At 42.3% G+C, this 17,706-nt stretch overlaps 1 protein-coding gene across 1 annotated transcript in view; it reads right to left on the bottom strand.

The window, feature by feature from the left end:
- LOC127214614 (forkhead box protein P1-like) overlaps positions 1 to 16,291 on the bottom strand; it is a 29,161-nt gene extending 12,870 nt beyond the window's left edge. The window contains 5 exon segments of the mRNA XM_051174955.1: positions 2,534 to 2,635; positions 3,288 to 3,364; positions 3,474 to 3,675; positions 12,340 to 12,423; positions 16,211 to 16,291. Of these exon segments, the coding sequence (XP_051030912.1) occupies positions 2,534 to 2,635; positions 3,288 to 3,364; positions 3,474 to 3,675; positions 12,340 to 12,423; positions 16,211 to 16,291 (546 nt within the window).
- Between the last annotated feature and the right edge of the window lie 1,415 nt (positions 16,292 to 17,706).

Raw genomic sequence — 17,706 nt, 5'->3', positions numbered from 1 at the left:
AAGGTGAACACTTTGAAATACATAGCAATGTCTGGCTTAGAAACCATGTATAAGCTTTATTAAGGGAAAGTTTAAAATAGGATTTTACCACTGAGAGTACCATTGTGTATAGCCAAGATGATTAGGGGCGACCTGAGCACCAAGAGATCTGTCTCAACCATCAAGCTAAGCCTTACCTTCCAGAATGTTTATGAACATGGTAATTACTAGGGGAACATGTTAAAGCAACTGAACAAATGCCAAGAACCTACAAGTAGGACTCTCGGTGGCAAAAAAGACTATGTTCTTGCACTTGGTTTTTACATTTAAAAGTCATTGTTGGCCACTGCTAAGTGGGATACTTCACAATCTAACAAAAAAGATGCTCTTAATTCTTGGGGAGAGCTTTAAATGTCTCCTATTTCCAGGAAAATCCACAACCCTGCCTGGATAACCAAACTGGATAGACTTTAGTCCTGCCTGGCAGATTTCCTGATCTGCACTCCATGAGACTTTCACCATAGACTTGTGATGGTTTTTCTCATACAGAATAAGTGGCTCAGTCCGGGCAGAGGAACTTGACACATCTATTGAGTTTCTGGCACCTTATACCAGCATTGCCATGGCTCAGATAAGCTACACTCTTCTTCTATAGTAATTTGTTCTGTTGGTGGCAAATCTTGAAACTCTGAGAGGCTTTTCAGATTTCTGGACAAGGATAACTGGTGACTAAGAGGATTCAGGTCACCTAAAAGTTTTTCTTCTGTATGATAAAGTACTGAGAAGGTAACAGGACAAATTTGATTGCATATGTGATGATGTGTGCACTAGTGAGATCCACAGAAAGACCTCACAGGGGGCATGTGAGTACAGCTGGAAGTAGATTTGTGATACCAACGTGACTAATCAAAAGATGTCCTTGATTGAAAAACTTTTTGATGAGCTGCTGAATAACAAAACCCTATGCATATAAATGTAACCTAGCTTTTAAGGAAATAATTTCATCTTTATATTTCACAGGGAATTACTTCCTCCAACAGCATGGAGGACACAAAAGTAAATAAAGCCAGTTCCCTTTCCAAATCAAGACAGCACACGGACACACATGTGAGAGATAGCTGGGGAACAAGGCAGCATTAATCACTGCTGGAAATTTTACCTAAGTATCAAAGAATGACTATATATGATTTTGAGGGCATTAAAACAGAAACTTAAAAAAAAAATCAAAAAGCGTTTTGTTTTGTTTTTAAGAATAAGCAAAGATGAATGACTCTCTTTTGTTTTTGTCTTTTAAATCACCATCCCAGTAAGGACACACAGAGAAAATTTTCTATATTGATGAGTCATTGGGTACTTTTATGAGACTGCTTGTATTAGTGATAATTTATCTTTCCTCTGCAAAGCTAAAAAAAGTGAGGAGTTGAAATTCATACTCACAACTGGCAATTATTTTTAAATTTGATCGGCTGGTATTTACAAAAAGTAATTTGAAGAATATGCCTACTTCAAGCTTCTTCTTCTTAAATTTTTAAAAGAGCCTTTGTATTTTATTTCCTGAGGCAGGCTGGGAAAGAGGCTAAGATCTGCAAATACTGTTTCCTGTCAGTCCCCATGGGGCTACTGAATTAATTCTGTGCCTATACTTATTTTCTTATAGAATGCAAGAAAACCAAAATATGTTTCTTTCTATTAAATGAAAGAAGTTGTATCCTGTAATAGTACCTACTGAAATTAAGGATAAGGACAAAGCCTAAATACTAAATGGTACTAAAAGATCTACCTGGCAGAGTATAATAAATTAAAAGTAGGAAGCTGAAAAGATGCTGTGAAGGCTATTTGTGTAGCCCAGCTTGGCCTTGAACTCACAACCTTCCTACTTCTCAAATGCTGGCATTATTGGCATGTACCACCACGCCTACCCAGGAAGGCTTAAGGTAACGTACGGAGTAAGGACCAGTGAAACCTAGAAGGGACTCCAAGCATTTTAGGGGGTTATCTAGCAGAGTTATGGAATTTGACCTGTTCTATGGCAAATGGTGTCATATTACATAGTTGTGAAATGACCTTTCTTCTTCAGGGTAACCGTGAGCACTGAATGGGAAGCCTTGCATTCTTCAGAAACCACCCTAGTTACTGTGAGCACATGATTACATAGCCTCCTCTACCTATGGGGCTGGTGAGCTATGATCTAACCACTGAAGGATCTTAAACAGTTTGGCTGTGTCTCTAGGTTCCTAAATGCAGCCCTGTAAATAACTGTCAGTTACCCGATAATCAATGACATGTGGTTTGTGTAAGCAAAAAGGCCAACCTCAGAGTTAAGGATCAGTGTCCTCTCCTTTCCCTGCAGAGAATTCTCCAGCTGGTTTAGCCACACCTCTCTCATAAGGGCCAGGGGTGGGAGCCTCTTCTATTTGAGCATTTCAACCACAACAAAACCTTTCTCCCAGGCACATTCCCAGTACAAATGGAATATTCTCCTCACCCTGTAACTGAATTTTCCCAACTAGAACCTCTGTTCTATAAAGGTCAAAAGCAAGACTGCAAAGCCTACCTTCCACGTGGCCGCGTTGCGTCGGAAGTAAGCAAACATCCGTGTGAACCAGTTATAGATTTCATTTAGTGTTAGCTGCTTTTCTGGAGATTCGAGAATAGCCTGCGAAGCAAAAGGGATCCAAAGAAGGTAATTTTTATGACCCAAGTGACAGAAGCATTCGACTGTTCATAAAAATGTTAAAGATAAAAAAAAAAAAAAAAAAAAAAAAAAAAAAAAAAAAAAGACGAGCATACAAACTGGGACTTGGAGCAAACTCCTCAGACAGGTTTCACAAAATGATCAAAGATTAATGGTTGTATTTAAACAGTTCAATAGCAAAACTCGAAATGGAATTATCTAATTGTTTGGAGTTTTTATTTCTGTTTCCGTACAGAAATATTAATTTATTAGTCATTCATAAAGCAGAATCAAAGAGAAATGCAAAACATTTCACTAGCTGATTAAAGCTCAGTAATTATTTAGAGCTCAGATTAATTCTAGGGTTCAGAGATTACTGTAGCTTTGTGATAATTGACTTGCCATCTTTAAACAGCCTCATTCGCACTGTTGTGTGAAATGAATTCCCTAATAATCACATCGTATTGTAATACTTAATCAAAAGCAATTATGTTATATATTGCAGTTTTTAAAAACCTTATAGAAAAGGTTTTAGCATGCTTGCATACTAAGTGGTTTTAAATCTACTTCATCAATATGATATACCCAGGAACACCTTTTGGGTAGCATTTCATGGTCTGTGTTATTTACTTACCTGCCTAATTAAAGATGCATATGTAAATGGTGGTCTAACTTCTGCATTCTTATAAAATTCTTGGTTCTGCGCAATATCTGCTAAATATAAGAATCATTGTCCTATTAATGATCACTTTTTAAAAAGGGGATCACTGACAGAACTGCAGATTCCCCATGCCGCCCCGGCAAAGACAAGAGTAGCTACCTGAAGAAATGGGGACGTTGTATTTGTCCGAGTACCGCCTGCGGATCGGTCCCACCGTGTGCATACTGGTGGTGGTGATGACAGAGGGGCCTTGGGTGACAGGAGTTAGCGGGGCAGTTGGGGTCGTGGGGGTGTGAGGTAAGCTCTGTGGAGAAGCCTCTGATGCAGACTTGGAGAGGGTGACACTTGATACCAGATTCAGCTATGAAGAGAACAAGGTTGGTTAGGAGGACTTGAGAAAAGCAAAACCAAAACAAATCAAAGACAGAAACCCCAGCAACCAAGGAAGCCTCTCTCCTCCCAAAGGAAAGACAGGCGGACACCTGCTATGTTTACACAGGATTCACTTCCAATTAAAGGTGTTCTCCTTTGCATGGCAGGGAGGTTGAGGACTGAAGGGACACCAGCTGGGCTATAGTGTAAACCTGGCTTGTCCTGTGCTACTTTCAGTGGTATGCTACCACAACTGGAAAGCTGTACCTACTGCCTCAATATATTCCCCCTTTAAAAGTGTAGCAGATTTGCTAAGTGGCCACTTAGGGCTCTGAGCCACTAGAGACCAGCAAGAAGTTGTAAGACTTGAGTCCATCATGGAGCTGAACAGACTGTGTGGGTGGGACCTGCAGCTCCCATTCAACAGTGGTACTTACTCAGAAGGCCCACATCTATTTCTTCAAAGTTGTAACATTTGGTTACTTTTTAAAGTTTTAAACAGTCCAACTAGAAATGACTATCATCTGAAGAAGTGTAAAGCAAGCAGCATTCGTGAACAACCCATCCTTTCTTCCAGCTCTTACACTATGGGGAGGCATGGCCTTTCTCCAAAATTGACTGGGACAGGAAAACTCCCTTGAGTTTGACAATGCAGAAGAACCTAGTGTTTTTCAACATGTTTATGGAGGTATCAAATACTCAGAGAACTTCTCCAAACCTTTCCCCAAAATTCTACAAAGTACATTCTTACTTGGCCACATTCACCACATTTCAGATCAGTCATCACAACGTCGACTTTGCCACTGTCAGCTTCAACATTAAGCACAAGTATTACATATGGATGGTATTACAGTGAGTCCTTAGCTCCAGTGTACTGGGAAGACTAGATTTTAATTCACACACTAGAAGTGAAAGAGAGCACAAAAATCTTCCCTGTGCAGTAAGCCCCAAGGGAAGAGAATGGAAAGATCTGAACATTAACAGAAAAACCCAAATTTGGTGCTCTGAGTTAAACAGTGGGCTGTGAGCTTCCAGCTCTGCTTTTCTTTCTGTGTTCAGGTTGAAATACTGACTCAGCACACCACAAGCCCCCAGTGTCCAAGAAGAGCAAGCTGGGGAGGTGGCATATACTAGCTGACCTTCAGCAAGCAGGAGCAATGTGGTAAATTACCCTCTCAATGGTGCTAGAAAGTTGACTGTGACACACATTTGCAAACCAAGTGTTAATAGTTCAAAGTAGAGGCCAGGAACAGGGCACAGCAAGGTGCCAACGGAGAAAAGCAAAGGCCAACCTCTTCTTCACCTCAGGCCTTAATAAGTGCCCAAGTCTGGGAACTGTATGTATTAGCATCTGCCAAAGGGGGCGGTGTCAAGAAAATCAGTATAGGAAGAACCCAAATACATCACTTTGATCATTCAGCTGCTGTAATGCTTAAGCATGAGGAGACTTTGGAAAGTCACGGGTATCATTTACAAAAATATATGTTCTGAAGCACCTGCCCCGAAAGTCTTCCCTTTATTCACACAAATGGCTCACATTTTATAGGGAATGAAGGAAAAGCTTGCCAATATCCTTACCCAGACCCAAAGTCAAACCACATCATTGTGTGCCCTTGTTATTGCTTCTGTACCTTCTACCTGTGTTCAGATCATGTCTAATATCAACACTATAGCCATTCCTACTTTTTTGTTGTGCTCGCTTTTGGAAATGCTTCCATGAACAGCTTTGAACCTTGCTTACAAATGGCACTCAATAAATAATACCAAGAACTTCTAAAGGCCTGGAAGTGGGGCTAAACTACAGAACTTCTGTCCCTGACGTGCTTGGTGTGGAAAGCAGACATAAAATCCAACTCTGGGGTCTCACCCTGGTTCTTGACTTCTCCTTTTATAGCCTAAAAAACACTGTCCCATACACACTGACTTTCTCAGAAAACAACAAAAATGATGAGCACAAGAGTCCACAAGCTCTCTTGCAGTTTGTTAAGGAAGTTTGGCAAGTCCTATGGAACCATCCAGCAGGTATAAACTGAACGCCCAGATCTGAGAAGAACTGATGAATCCATACAGAGACATGCCATTAGATGCGTGCGAATTTGACTCTTGTAGCTTTCATAAGTAGATTAATACTCGAACCAGTTCTGCTGGAGACAGCAACAAGGAAAAAAACAGAGCCTTCCAGGTTTTCTGGGTGGTTTTGAATGTAGGTAGGAACTGGAAATAAACACTGAGCTGGAAGTGAGGGGGTTTACCAGGCTTGACAAATGACACCACGATTCACACCCACTGCTGGGCTGTCTCTAATAAGCCACAGAGGAAGCAGCCAATCTCAGCTAATTACCAGATAAAAATGTATTGTAAGGACTCTAATTAGGAGATGCGGATGGAGGTGATCTAATGATTAAATGGTGCGTTCCACTGACCCCACCATCCATGTGCAGTGGTGCACAATGTCTCTGGAATATTTTGTAGAAACAGTCATTTTATTTCAGGGAGGGGAGACAGTAATATTTGTAATGATGGCTATGAGGTAAACTAATTAAAAGACGGTTCCTAGAGGAAAAGGGTGTCTGGGAGCAGCTGCAGCCATTCCAAACCTAAGTGCCAAGTCTCAATGGAAGGGCTTCAGTCAAGTGGAAAATTTCTGCCTGACCTCTGCCCTTGCTATTAATTTGCAGAAAAACTAATGACACATATACATATTCCCACAAAATTGTTCTAATTGCTAATTTGCCAAAGGAGCCTAGACTCTAAATTAAACATGACTGTAGCCTGGGAGCGAAGAACAAAAAACTGGGAACTCCAAACAGAGCGAGCTTTGCCATGCAAGACCATCAGAAGGGTGGACCCACTACTTAATGACACAACCCTGGCAGCTGCTGCTCAAGTTTCTCAACTTCTATACTTCTGTCTGGTGATCACATGGGTGTCTTGAGGAGAAACCATCTTTTTGAAAAGAAGGATTCAAATTAACACTTCACATCAAATCTACTCTTACAGTGGAAGGTTCTACCAAAAACGTTGAAAATGAAATAATAAAGTGCCACCACAGAGTTAGAAGAGCAAACCCAGCACTCGGGGGTGGGGGTGGGGGCACTCAGTCAGGAAAGAGTTTGCCCAAGGATGGAGGGAACCCTGGTATTTGTTGGCAAAAATAAAAAAACAAAAAACAAACAAACAAACAAACAAAAAATCAGTGTTCAACTGAGTGAGAGATCCTGTCTCAAAAATAAGTTGGAGAAATGATTGAGAAAGACATGTAATATCAACCTCTGACTCTCTCTCTCTCTCTCTCTCTCTCTCTCTCTCTCTCTCACACACACACACACACACACACACACACACACACACACACACCCCAGGAACATGCACACACACTAGAAACATGCACACAGAGGCACATATATAGACACAGATAAAAGAGCATATCAGTGGTGTGAGTTTTTTACTGCTAACTTGAAATATGCACCTTAATTGTAAATTATTAAATTTTTAGCCAATCATCAAGGAGAAAGGAAAACCTCCTTTCTATATCTCTAAGTGTAGGCAAGGATTTAGAAGTGATTTTCTTCCAGGGCATGAAGCAGGAAGGGATTGGACTGGGAGGGTTTCTTTCCCTGATGGAAAGCCCATTTTTCTCGTTGTGTTCATTTTTCTATTTAAGAAGAGGTTGCTATGTTTAGAAAAGCTAGTAACGCAGATATTTTTCTCCATGGCAAGTTGCCATTGAAGGGATGATCTCAGCAAAGATAATCTCTTTCAAACTCTGGCCAGGAGCTAAATTCTTGTGTCACTTAAAGTTGCTGAAGGCTTTTGGTTTTTAAATAAAAACACAAACAACTGTGCTATAAAGCCCTGACTTTTACCTCAGTTTGGTTACTGAAGGACTTTCCTGGAAGCTTCTACCATTGAAAGGATCCCAACTATCAGCTACCCTATATTGTACTCTGTCCTTTTGAAAAAACAAAAATCAATCTTTAGTTTTTCCACAGCACACACCCCTCAAGAGTAAGAATGGTGAGTCACCCGCATTTAAAAAAAAATAAAAAATAAAAAATAAACAAACCACTGACGCAAACCCCAGACAGAAGCAGACTCGTTAAGGGAGTATTCCCACAAGAACCCATTTTTTATTTTGTTTTTGTTTGTGCTCTTGCTTCTCATGAAAACAGATTCTGAGAACAAAAGAAAAACCTGAAACCAAAACACCAGAGAACAGCTGGGGGGGGGGGCCCCCTCCGGGCTCACCCAACTGGTTTCTCTGCTGTTGGCTGGATCGGCCTGAGAGGCCTAGGTCCTGCCCTCACCTGCAGTGTTCTGAGACTGGAGGCTGCCTTTGTAGGCATGAATCACCAGGTTCAGACTCCATGGACAGAGGGCAGGGCAGTGGATGGCAGGGGGGAGGCCTTTGGGAAGGACTCTGCGCTCTGATGGGAACCTGGCTTATTCTAGAGACTCAGAGGGTGGCACTCATGGCGGGGGACAAGAACAACAAACCTGAGCTGAGGTGAGGATGGGGACTTAACAAAAAGCAGTCTATAAAACAGCTTTTGTGTGTTGCATTAGAGAGTCCCCCTATGACAGGCCACCACTGCTGCCCCCAGGCCCCTGCAGCCCACAAATGGTCACCCATCCCTTGAAGTTCACAGGCTCTTTTTTTCTTCCCCCCCCCCCAAAGGGATGGCGGGGCTGTTCTGTTTTCATAGGAGCTAAAAAAAAAAAAAAAAAAAAAAAAAAACTATTTCAAAACAGCCCTAACTGCTATAGCTAGAGTCAAAGAAAATGTGCAAAGAGTATAATCTCCAGGTGCATTTCATTCCAAAAGTGCTGTAAGAACTTCTCATAAAGTAGGCTCCACTACCTGTGACTGCCCACCAAATCTCAAAGAATGTGGTTTCTCCAGGCCTGGGGAGTAGTTCTCACAAGTGCTGGAATCCCCAGCGAAGACACCCCCTCCCCCATTTTGAAGCGGGGGGGGGGGGGTTGCATTGCACCCTCCTAACACCAGCCTAGCAAAACGGCTTTGTAAGAAGTCACCGACAACTTAATAAAGTCCTAACACAGACATGTTCCCTTTTGTTGTCCTTCTGTGTTGAGTTACATCTCAGCCAATTCTGCATGGAGTTAAGTATAGACACGACATTGTGCTGCTCACTCTGGGAATGGAACTGGGTTTGGAACAAAGGAATGGTAGACTATTTTCTCCTTTTTGCTGTTGCTTCTCTTTCCGTGGGAAACAGAAGAACTTTTAAATCTTAAACTACAACAAATTTGGCTATTGTAAACATATGTCAACAACAGCCTTTTCTCTCTTGGTACCTAGCTGCTAGAACTTGCTAGATTTTAGCTAGGCCTTTTCCATGCAGGGCCTGGCTTGAACGACAGTAGACTTCTAAGATTGGTGAGTCCTTCCCTTCCTCTCTCAGCTGCCATCCTCAGACACACAGCTGTGTATACCTATTCCTCACCAGAGGAAGAGCTGGGAAACTGACCTCTTTCCTTGCAGATAATCCTATTTAAGGTTTTAGGTTTCAAATGACACATCGTTTTCCCAGGTCATTTTTTGTAGTCACACACAGCATTCTATGTGCAACACATAATGAGTGTATGTGTATACATGTGTGGACATATGGTGCAATTATTTGGTAGATTGTTTACAAGACTCCAAACACCTCCATGACAAGCACAGGTCTTTCCTGTTTGACCATATTCAGTGTGTCATCATTGCCACGTTACTATCCCTTGATGGAATGGTTTTGATTTCTAAGTACAGGAATTCCAATTTTGAGAAAAGAGATGAGATGGCCATCAGAAGATGTGCTACCCAAGGAGTAAGTAGGTTGGGGAGACACTGTTCCCATCAGTCATATGCTTGCAGTCCATTGTGGGTAGTCCTTGGGCACTGTCCTGGGAATGTGTACATCCCATTACTATTCAAACCTAAAGATGCACCCCACTCTGGGGTCCGGAGAAATGTATCTCTGATTTAAGAGCCATCTGAGAATGTACTGGCATCTCGGATGGGAGGAACTGGGGACACAGTGGACCACTGGGTACAAAAGACACTTACCACCCAAATGGCATTTAGCGGAGGGCAACATTTATAGCTGAGTATTCTATCACTTAGTGACTAAGAATTTTAAAATAAACACCACGTTCCTTTTAAACAGAAATGGAAAAAGAAACAACTTCATAAACTCACTGGCAAGGCTGTTAATGTGGACGTCCCCCATCTATGGTTAGATGTGAAACTCAGTGACTACTTATTTCAAACCACAGATGCTAGAGTAACACTCATTCAAATGCTCACCCATTATTTAGGGTGGAATGAATCAATTACAGGCTGTAGGGAATATTCTGAACGTTAGGATCAGTCACCAGATAGCTACCAGTCCCTAAAGTTGAAAGCATCAAGGGGCCTGAAATATGCAGGTCTTTTTTTCCCCCCATTTCTTTCTTTTCTTTTGGCAAGGAAGTGAAAATTTATGCAAAACATTACACGTCTATCTTTTATAATTAATTTCCCAATGCCTCACCTATACATATTTTAATAATTCCTGATTTATCAGATGGTATCTATAATAAAATTTTCTATTTTCCAATAAATGAAAAGGAGGCAGGTTCACTCCGACAACAGAGTGTCACACAATATCTGCGTGTCAGGCACCAATTTTTACTTCTTACATGTAAGTTAAAGGATAAGGAATTTATAATGCTGCCTGTGAGGGGACCACTTTTCATACACAAATGTGATTTTTTTCCCAAAGGGTAATACAACAGTACATTTACATAAACTAATCCAAACAATCTATGTATTTGACAATGGCAAACCTCACACAGACGGGCTATTGTTGGTTTACATCTTGGAGTTCTTTATACTGGCTTGTAGCACCGCTCTAGCTGTCAAAGGTTTGACTTGGACGCTAAATAAATGGTTCTAGAAGTGCTGTGCAGCGATATTGGACTTCTTTGCAAAAGAAAACCTGCTGTGTATGAATTCAAAAGCTATTAATTTTTCAGTCAAAAATATTCGTGCCTATTTCTTTTAATAAAGAAATACTGTGCTGAGCTACTAAGAGATAATGTTGACTAGTGGTAGAGAATTTTCAATAGAGCAGTTAAAAATAAATTTAGTAGGAGGTCCCCTTCAAAGTTATAATTTTCTAGAATGTAAAACATTTTTTTTTCAATACTAATCAAGACAAACCTTCCTTCCCTGTTCATTCCCTCACCCCCCAGCTGCTCTTCTCTTGTTTACTGACTGCTTAGCACAGGTCCACATGGAGACAGAGCATCAAGGGTCCTCTTGTGCCCATGTGGGCTTATATATCTGGTGCTCCTAGCTATTCCCAGGCCCCATTACCCACTGGGGACCCCAAGGGACTCTGTAGTCCCATCTCCTTATGTGGATTCCTCCTTTGCCTTGATCTAAAACGAGCCTATTACCAGAGTGCTACTCTATCATGGTTGTTTTTAATCCATGGAGCAAGAAGGGGACAACCTCATCCTCTCCCCCTTCCGAGGTGTGAAGACTCGGGAATCTTCAGTCTGGGGGAAGCACTTCACTAAAGCCACTGAGGACTTCCAGAGAGGTCCAGAGCAACCACTCCCCTTTGTCACTGGTCATGACATCATTTCAGGGTAGCACTGATTTGCTCAGCTGGGTTCAGGTTCTTCCCAGTGCTCATTTGAGAAGACCAGACAGGTGGGAACAACTCCGAATGGTTTGACCCTTTCCCCAACCCTTTCTCTTTTTGGTAGCTTAACCATCCTATACCACAGCCATTCACTGTGAGACCCACAGAAGCTACAACTCTTTCTCAGTAAAAATGGATGTGTGGAGTGTTTAATGATTTTATGTCCTGTATCTCAGTAATGTGTTCTGCTTCAGACATTAATTCTGTCTGCCAACTGCATCTTGGCAGGCTACCATATTTACTGGGTTAATAGTCTGACTCCATTTCATTTCTATCACCATACATCATACATATAGGGGTGTGTGTTTGCTTTATTTATAGAAAAAAAAATCAGTCAAAACAGATAAACCAATACTTTGCCATTATGCTGCATCATTGCATGTTGATTAAAATTGCTGCTACTAACTATAGATTGTCAACGCTCAATTAATTTTCACACAGGGACTCCCAGCAAAATCAAATAAAGTCAGCGTACCTTCAAATTTTACAAATCTTAAAACCAGGAACCAAGGCATGGCCTCCAATTTGAATAATCAGCTAAAGCTACTAGGAGACTTCCGGAAATGACACCAAAGCTCATGAGATCAGCATATGGTAAAGTACAAGGTTCAAGGCAGAGTGTTTGCTTTAGATATCATGTGCCTACCAAGATCTCAACTTTAAGGCCTAGCACAAAGAAATAAGCAAAGGAGACTTCTAAAAACCTAGGATGAGTATAATGTCTTTCTCATTCTACATCTGAATATTATGTCTCTCTCATTCTACATCTCTCCCTGATGCCTAGCATCCTGTCTTCTCCGCGAAAGGCCAGAAAGAGTCAGGTGAGAAAGGGGCTTCAGCATTCCCCTCTGCCCTTTCTTTCGCATGTGCTATTCTCCCAGTGCTTGAGGTGGGAGGCAGAGAAGGAACGCACTAGTTTGTGGTGCCATTTCCCCAGGCTGGGGACCAGTACTTACGGGCTGAGGGGCAGCTTTGGGTTCCGTAGACTTCACATGCAGGTGGGTCATCATGGCTTGCAGGCGCTCTTTGTCTTTTGCAAGCTAATGTGAAGAAAAGGCTTTGTTATCTCTTTGAATACAGATGTATGACTCTTGAACATCCCAACTAACTACAGCACATGACAGAATCAGTTTTATTACTTCATCATTTGAAATATATAGGACCCCTGCCAAAGTCGAAGTAACCAGAGGTGTTGATGTGAGATTTCCCAACACAAGGTGCATTAAGGCTTTAACTGGGACATTCTAGACCTGCTGGCACCAAGGAGTCCCAGGGAACACGGACAGCTCAAAGGCAAGCGTGAATCACACCCATTAGCCAAGCTGATTCATGAGGAGGCCACGGGAAGAGGAGCAGCTAGCTCACACTCATAAACTCATCTGTTGTGGTTGTAGACAAACTCACAGACACCTGGATACACTTGTGGAAAGTTAGCTGAGTGTATTACTGGGACTGACGGGTGATGATAGCTAGGAGGAACAGGGATACCAGTACAGAGGGCTTCCCATTTTTAGGTGAATAATGCATTCCCTGTTTCAGATGTTCAACATCAGAGTACCCACTAGATGCTCCCTTAAAACTCCCCACATCTTCATTCCATGAAAAGTTATCTTCTGATGTCACAGATGTTTCTAACTGGATGGGCAGAGTGGAGAGTCACTATTCATTAGATGCTAAAATCTTTATGCTGGCTTTAGACCACTTTGAGATAGTGGTAACTTTGTTATATCACAAGAAAGCTGGGGCAAGGGCCTCTAATGATGTAGTGTATAATATAGCCCCCCCCCAAAAAAATAAAACGGAAGTTGAGGAAATAGATGTATGTAGCATGAAGGGACAATGTAGACATGGGAAGGGGAGGAATATTTTTGCACAAGTGTGTGTATCTTCAAAACCTTCACAGACAGTTTGTCCCAAACAATGCCTTAAAGGTCAGGTGGGGAACCTATCTATTCCTTTAATACCTCAAAGTTGACTTTAAATCTTCAGGAAGTAAGTTTTTTTTTTTAAGTCTAAAATTATGCCAAAATTAAACCCACTTTATATTTTTAACCTAGTTATTTCTGGCGGTGGGGAGACAGGAGGTGGGAGCTCAGGAGTCAGGGGAAGGTAAAGAAGGGGGATTGAGTGCAATGGCAGAAGAAAACGCATGTCTGCCTCTTTCCCACCGGCTGCTGGCTCAGTCAACAGCCATATCACATTTGAGTTTTTATTCTTTTTATTCCCTTGTGGTTCAGAGAGGAATAAATCAGAAAGAAGTAGGAGGGAAAAGCCTTACAGGGTTAGCATTTATCTTTCAACAAACAGGAAATGAAAACGACACCATATTAGGGTCTACTTTATGTTACTCGTCCTCTGTTCTTTGGTGCATTATTGAACTGCCAAACTAAGATTCTCAAAACACATAATGCCAAAGGAATTTGGGTTTTCATCGTGGCTCAGACAAAACAATTAAAATGCTGGGAATAGCATTTTTCTATGGTTATTCATTTTTTTACGTTAAGTGCCCTAAGGGGTTTTTAGTTGTTGTTGTCTGTTTTTTTTTTGGTTTTGTTTTTTATACTAAAACTAAACTACTCTAAGATGTCTTTTTTTTTTTTTTTTTTTTTTTTTTAAAGTTTGTCTTGAAAACTATCATGGGACTGGGAAGAATTTAGCCATGAATGTCACTCTTTCTAAAAACATGAAGTAAGTAGACTGCCTATGTTGAAGAACACAAATTAAAGGGTGAGAGGTGGCATTTACTGAAGAGTCTGCTGAATATTAATTGTGACTTAATTTAAGGGTAAACATCTCCGATGTAGCAATTACAAGGAATAAGTATGGTAAAGAGAGAAAAAAAAAAAAAAAAAAAAAAAAAACCTAAAGCCCCAGCACCAGGGAAGATCCTCTCCTTAACCCTGAGCCTGACCTTCCAATAGGCGAGAGCAACCGCAATGTGTACACAGGACCACACCCACACCCTGAAGCTTACTGCCACTGGGAACACATCCCACCAACTCCTCAGTGCCACCCGCTTTTCCAGCCTCACCTCCTGACATAATGTGAGAATACAGACATCTTATGGTAGGGAATATACCCTTAGCATTCCCTGTTCACTTGGCGTTCCACAGAAAGCCAAGGAAAGGGGGATTTGAGAGACTGTCCAAAACCAACTAGCAATCTGACTGGCAAATTAAAACATAAAATATGTTGTGATGTCAGAAGTGAACTGTTCTTGAAATCTTTCCGCAGGGTAGGTGGCATTCAGGCCAGACAATGGGCTTCATTAGAGGGCACTCCTGAGTGGGGGGACACACACACACACACACACACATTGAAATTAGCTGGTCTGCATACCAACTCTCTTGAAAGATGGCAGAATGGAAGTAGATAATGGACAGGTTATCTACCCTATTGTGCTGTGTTCAAATTCTGGCCTCTGGGCACACTCTGCAATCCTTCTGAGCATTTCATTTTTCTCCTAAATATGGATTGCTCATCTCTGAACTCATACGGTTGTTCTGAACATGAGTTCTGTACAGAGCAAGCTCAGTGCAGCGGCTAATGAATGCTGCATGGAGGTTAAAAATACCTGCTGCAATTTTTTTTTTTTTTTAAAGGAGGAATTAAGTCAGTCTAGTCTACACTGGCTGGGTATATCTTTGGAATCAGGATCCACATAATGGGGTATAATGGAGTCAGCTGTGAGTCTGGGTGGGAAGAGAAATGAGCCCCCCTGTTTTAAAAAACAGAAAGCACAGCTCCGGAGATGATGTCTAACTCTGACAGATTTCTCTCTGAGCCTGACGGTCCTCAGCTCTAGACCAAGAAATTTTTTCTCCACTGGATGATATAGGTCACCCCCCTCTTCTATCATCCAAGCCTCAAATTGGGTTTTAGACAAAGTGTGGAAGCTCAGAACACATGCACTGCCCCAACAGCACTGATAAATGCCAAAGACCAGGCACTCCACTCAATGTCTGCAAAGACAAAACCCAGGGAGATGCAACCCAGGCTTCTGGCAGAGAGAAGGGAGCGAGTCTGGGGTTTCCTCAGCATCTCCCTTCTACCTTTCCAGGGCAATTGTGTAGTTCTTGTGATACACACTATTCCACAGAAATGAGTGAGTGTAAATACGTGAAAGTACTACAGTTCTTAGGGACAGACGAGGAAAAGGCATGAGTCATCTCTCTGCTTGGACAGAAGTAAAAATCACTGTGGTGGCTCTGGGTCCCCTTGACTTATGTACTGCAACTGGGGAAACCGGGGCACACGGGATGAACACCTGGAAGGCCACAGCATCAACAAGGACAGAAGTAAGGCTAGAATCCTGCTTTATAACGCTGGGCCTAACTTTACCCAAAGGAACTGATCTTCAAACTTCATTGGAACCTGAAAGACAAAAACCTTCCCTCCACCACTCCTAGCCCTGACAAAGGAGCAGGATGAATGGAAGGTGGTAGCAAGAGGGATTGAGATGTCCCTAAAGAGACCACCATTAAACCCTGAGGTTTCACTTAAGCCTGCTAGGCCACCTCTCAAGAGAAGAAACAGGAGTCTGGGCTTTTGTAAAGGCCACAGGAGTGCATGTAAAAGCCAAGGAGTGTGGGTGTCCAACTTTTCTGTGGACTTCGGCAGTGAAAGCCCTCACTTTCAGAGCAAGTTTTTATACAGTGATGACAGAAACCACCCAGTTGTACTGCTCCTTCAACTGCACGTGACAAAAAGCAAAATGCATAAGGGGTCAGAAATCAAACCCAGCACACCCTAAACAGCAGTCTCTGGAAGGAAGGAAAGCAACTTCCACCAACCTGGTCAGCTAGCTGCCAAGCAGAAACTCTGTACCCAGTTGACGGCCATGCGCATGCCTTCTGCATTCAGTACCGGGAGAAACTGGTGAATGTTTCCCAAACCATCAACTGCCATGTTCAGCTAGTGGGGGGACCCACGGCTCATTTCACCCCAACTCCAAGAATTTCCCTACTTTTATTGTGTTCCCTCACCATCTTAACATTCCTCACATGTTGTTATTAAAGACTCTCTTGACATTTAGAGCAGACACATACTAATACTCAGTCATAGTCTCGGAATCCTAATGCTTGCAGACTTAGGCAGGATTTTAAATTATGAAAAATCAGTGTCTTGGTTTTTCAAAGCAGGATGTGGAAGTGAGAAAGCCAGACACTCCCTCTCCCTTTCCCTGGCTCCAGCCTCAAAGCCCTGGCCACAGGAGGTCACAGTAATGCTGGGCCTTTGCTGTCCCTGACACTTTCTGAGCTTGCTCAGGAGAGACAAGAGCTTTAGTAAGGCTGCTGCTGCTGTGAGGAGATGTCCAGAGCCTGGCCACAAATGCGGTTAGAGAGGGCCAAAGGGGGACATATTACAGATAATATATTTGCTGAAGTCTAGGAAGCTGGTGTGATTACAAATAGCTCTGCTAATGGTGGGGTAATCACATGCAAAGCCCACACTGTAATTAATTTGTGTTAGGATTAATGTCTCCCCCTGCTACTGAAACCTGTGCACTCTTCTCTCTGTGGACACTTCCGTAAAGCTGACAGTTCCCAGTGTGGACAAGTTATCCAACTTCCCACTGGTTCCAGAGTCACTGGGCAGGGTGCCTTAGGAAGGAGCTCTAGGTGGCAGGCAAGGAAATAGCATCATAACCAAATATTAAAACCTAGCAACTGGCTCCTGAATGGGCAAGCTCAGAACCCTTCAGGGAAAGGAAGAGAGTCTGGGTAATTCTGCAGGTAGGCAGCTGCGGCAACAAAATGGTGACCAGGCTGGGGTTGGGGGGCTGGGCTTTTCTACTATTCACCACTAGCTTCAAACAGGTTTAACTTTATGTTCCAAGCTACTGGTTCTCAACCTGTGGACCACAACCCCTTGGAGGAGGGTTCAAAGAACCCCTTCTATGGGTATTGCCTAAGACCATCCTGTATAAAAGATATTTACATTACAATTCATAACAGTAGCAAAATTGTTATGAAGTAGCAATGACATAATTCTATGGTAGGGAGCCACCACAACATGAGGAGCCATATTAAAAGGGACACAGCATTAGGAAGGTTGGGGACCACTACTCTAAGAAATTCAGTGTTCTTATGTCTGGTGTGCAGACTGGTGTGACTCTCAGATGTCAGTGATGGCTAAAATCTCTACAGACAGGATGTCACCCTCAAAGGACCACAGAGAAGCACGACAATAAGTATGCCTAGTAAAGACACCCCAGAGATTGACTGATATTCCTCACATAAAAATGGATGAGAACCTGGGAAGTGGGCAACAGTTCTTAATGGAGAGATTTGATAAATTGTGGGTGCAAAGCCTCAGGGACA

This window comes from Phodopus roborovskii, unplaced genomic scaffold (genome assembly GCF_943737965.1).
Source record: "Phodopus roborovskii unplaced genomic scaffold, PHOROB, whole genome shotgun sequence".
NCBI lineage: Eukaryota > Metazoa > Chordata > Mammalia > Rodentia > Cricetidae > Phodopus > Phodopus roborovskii.
Note: the sequence above shows the minus strand (reverse complement) of the source record. Positions and strands in the feature narration are given on the sequence as shown.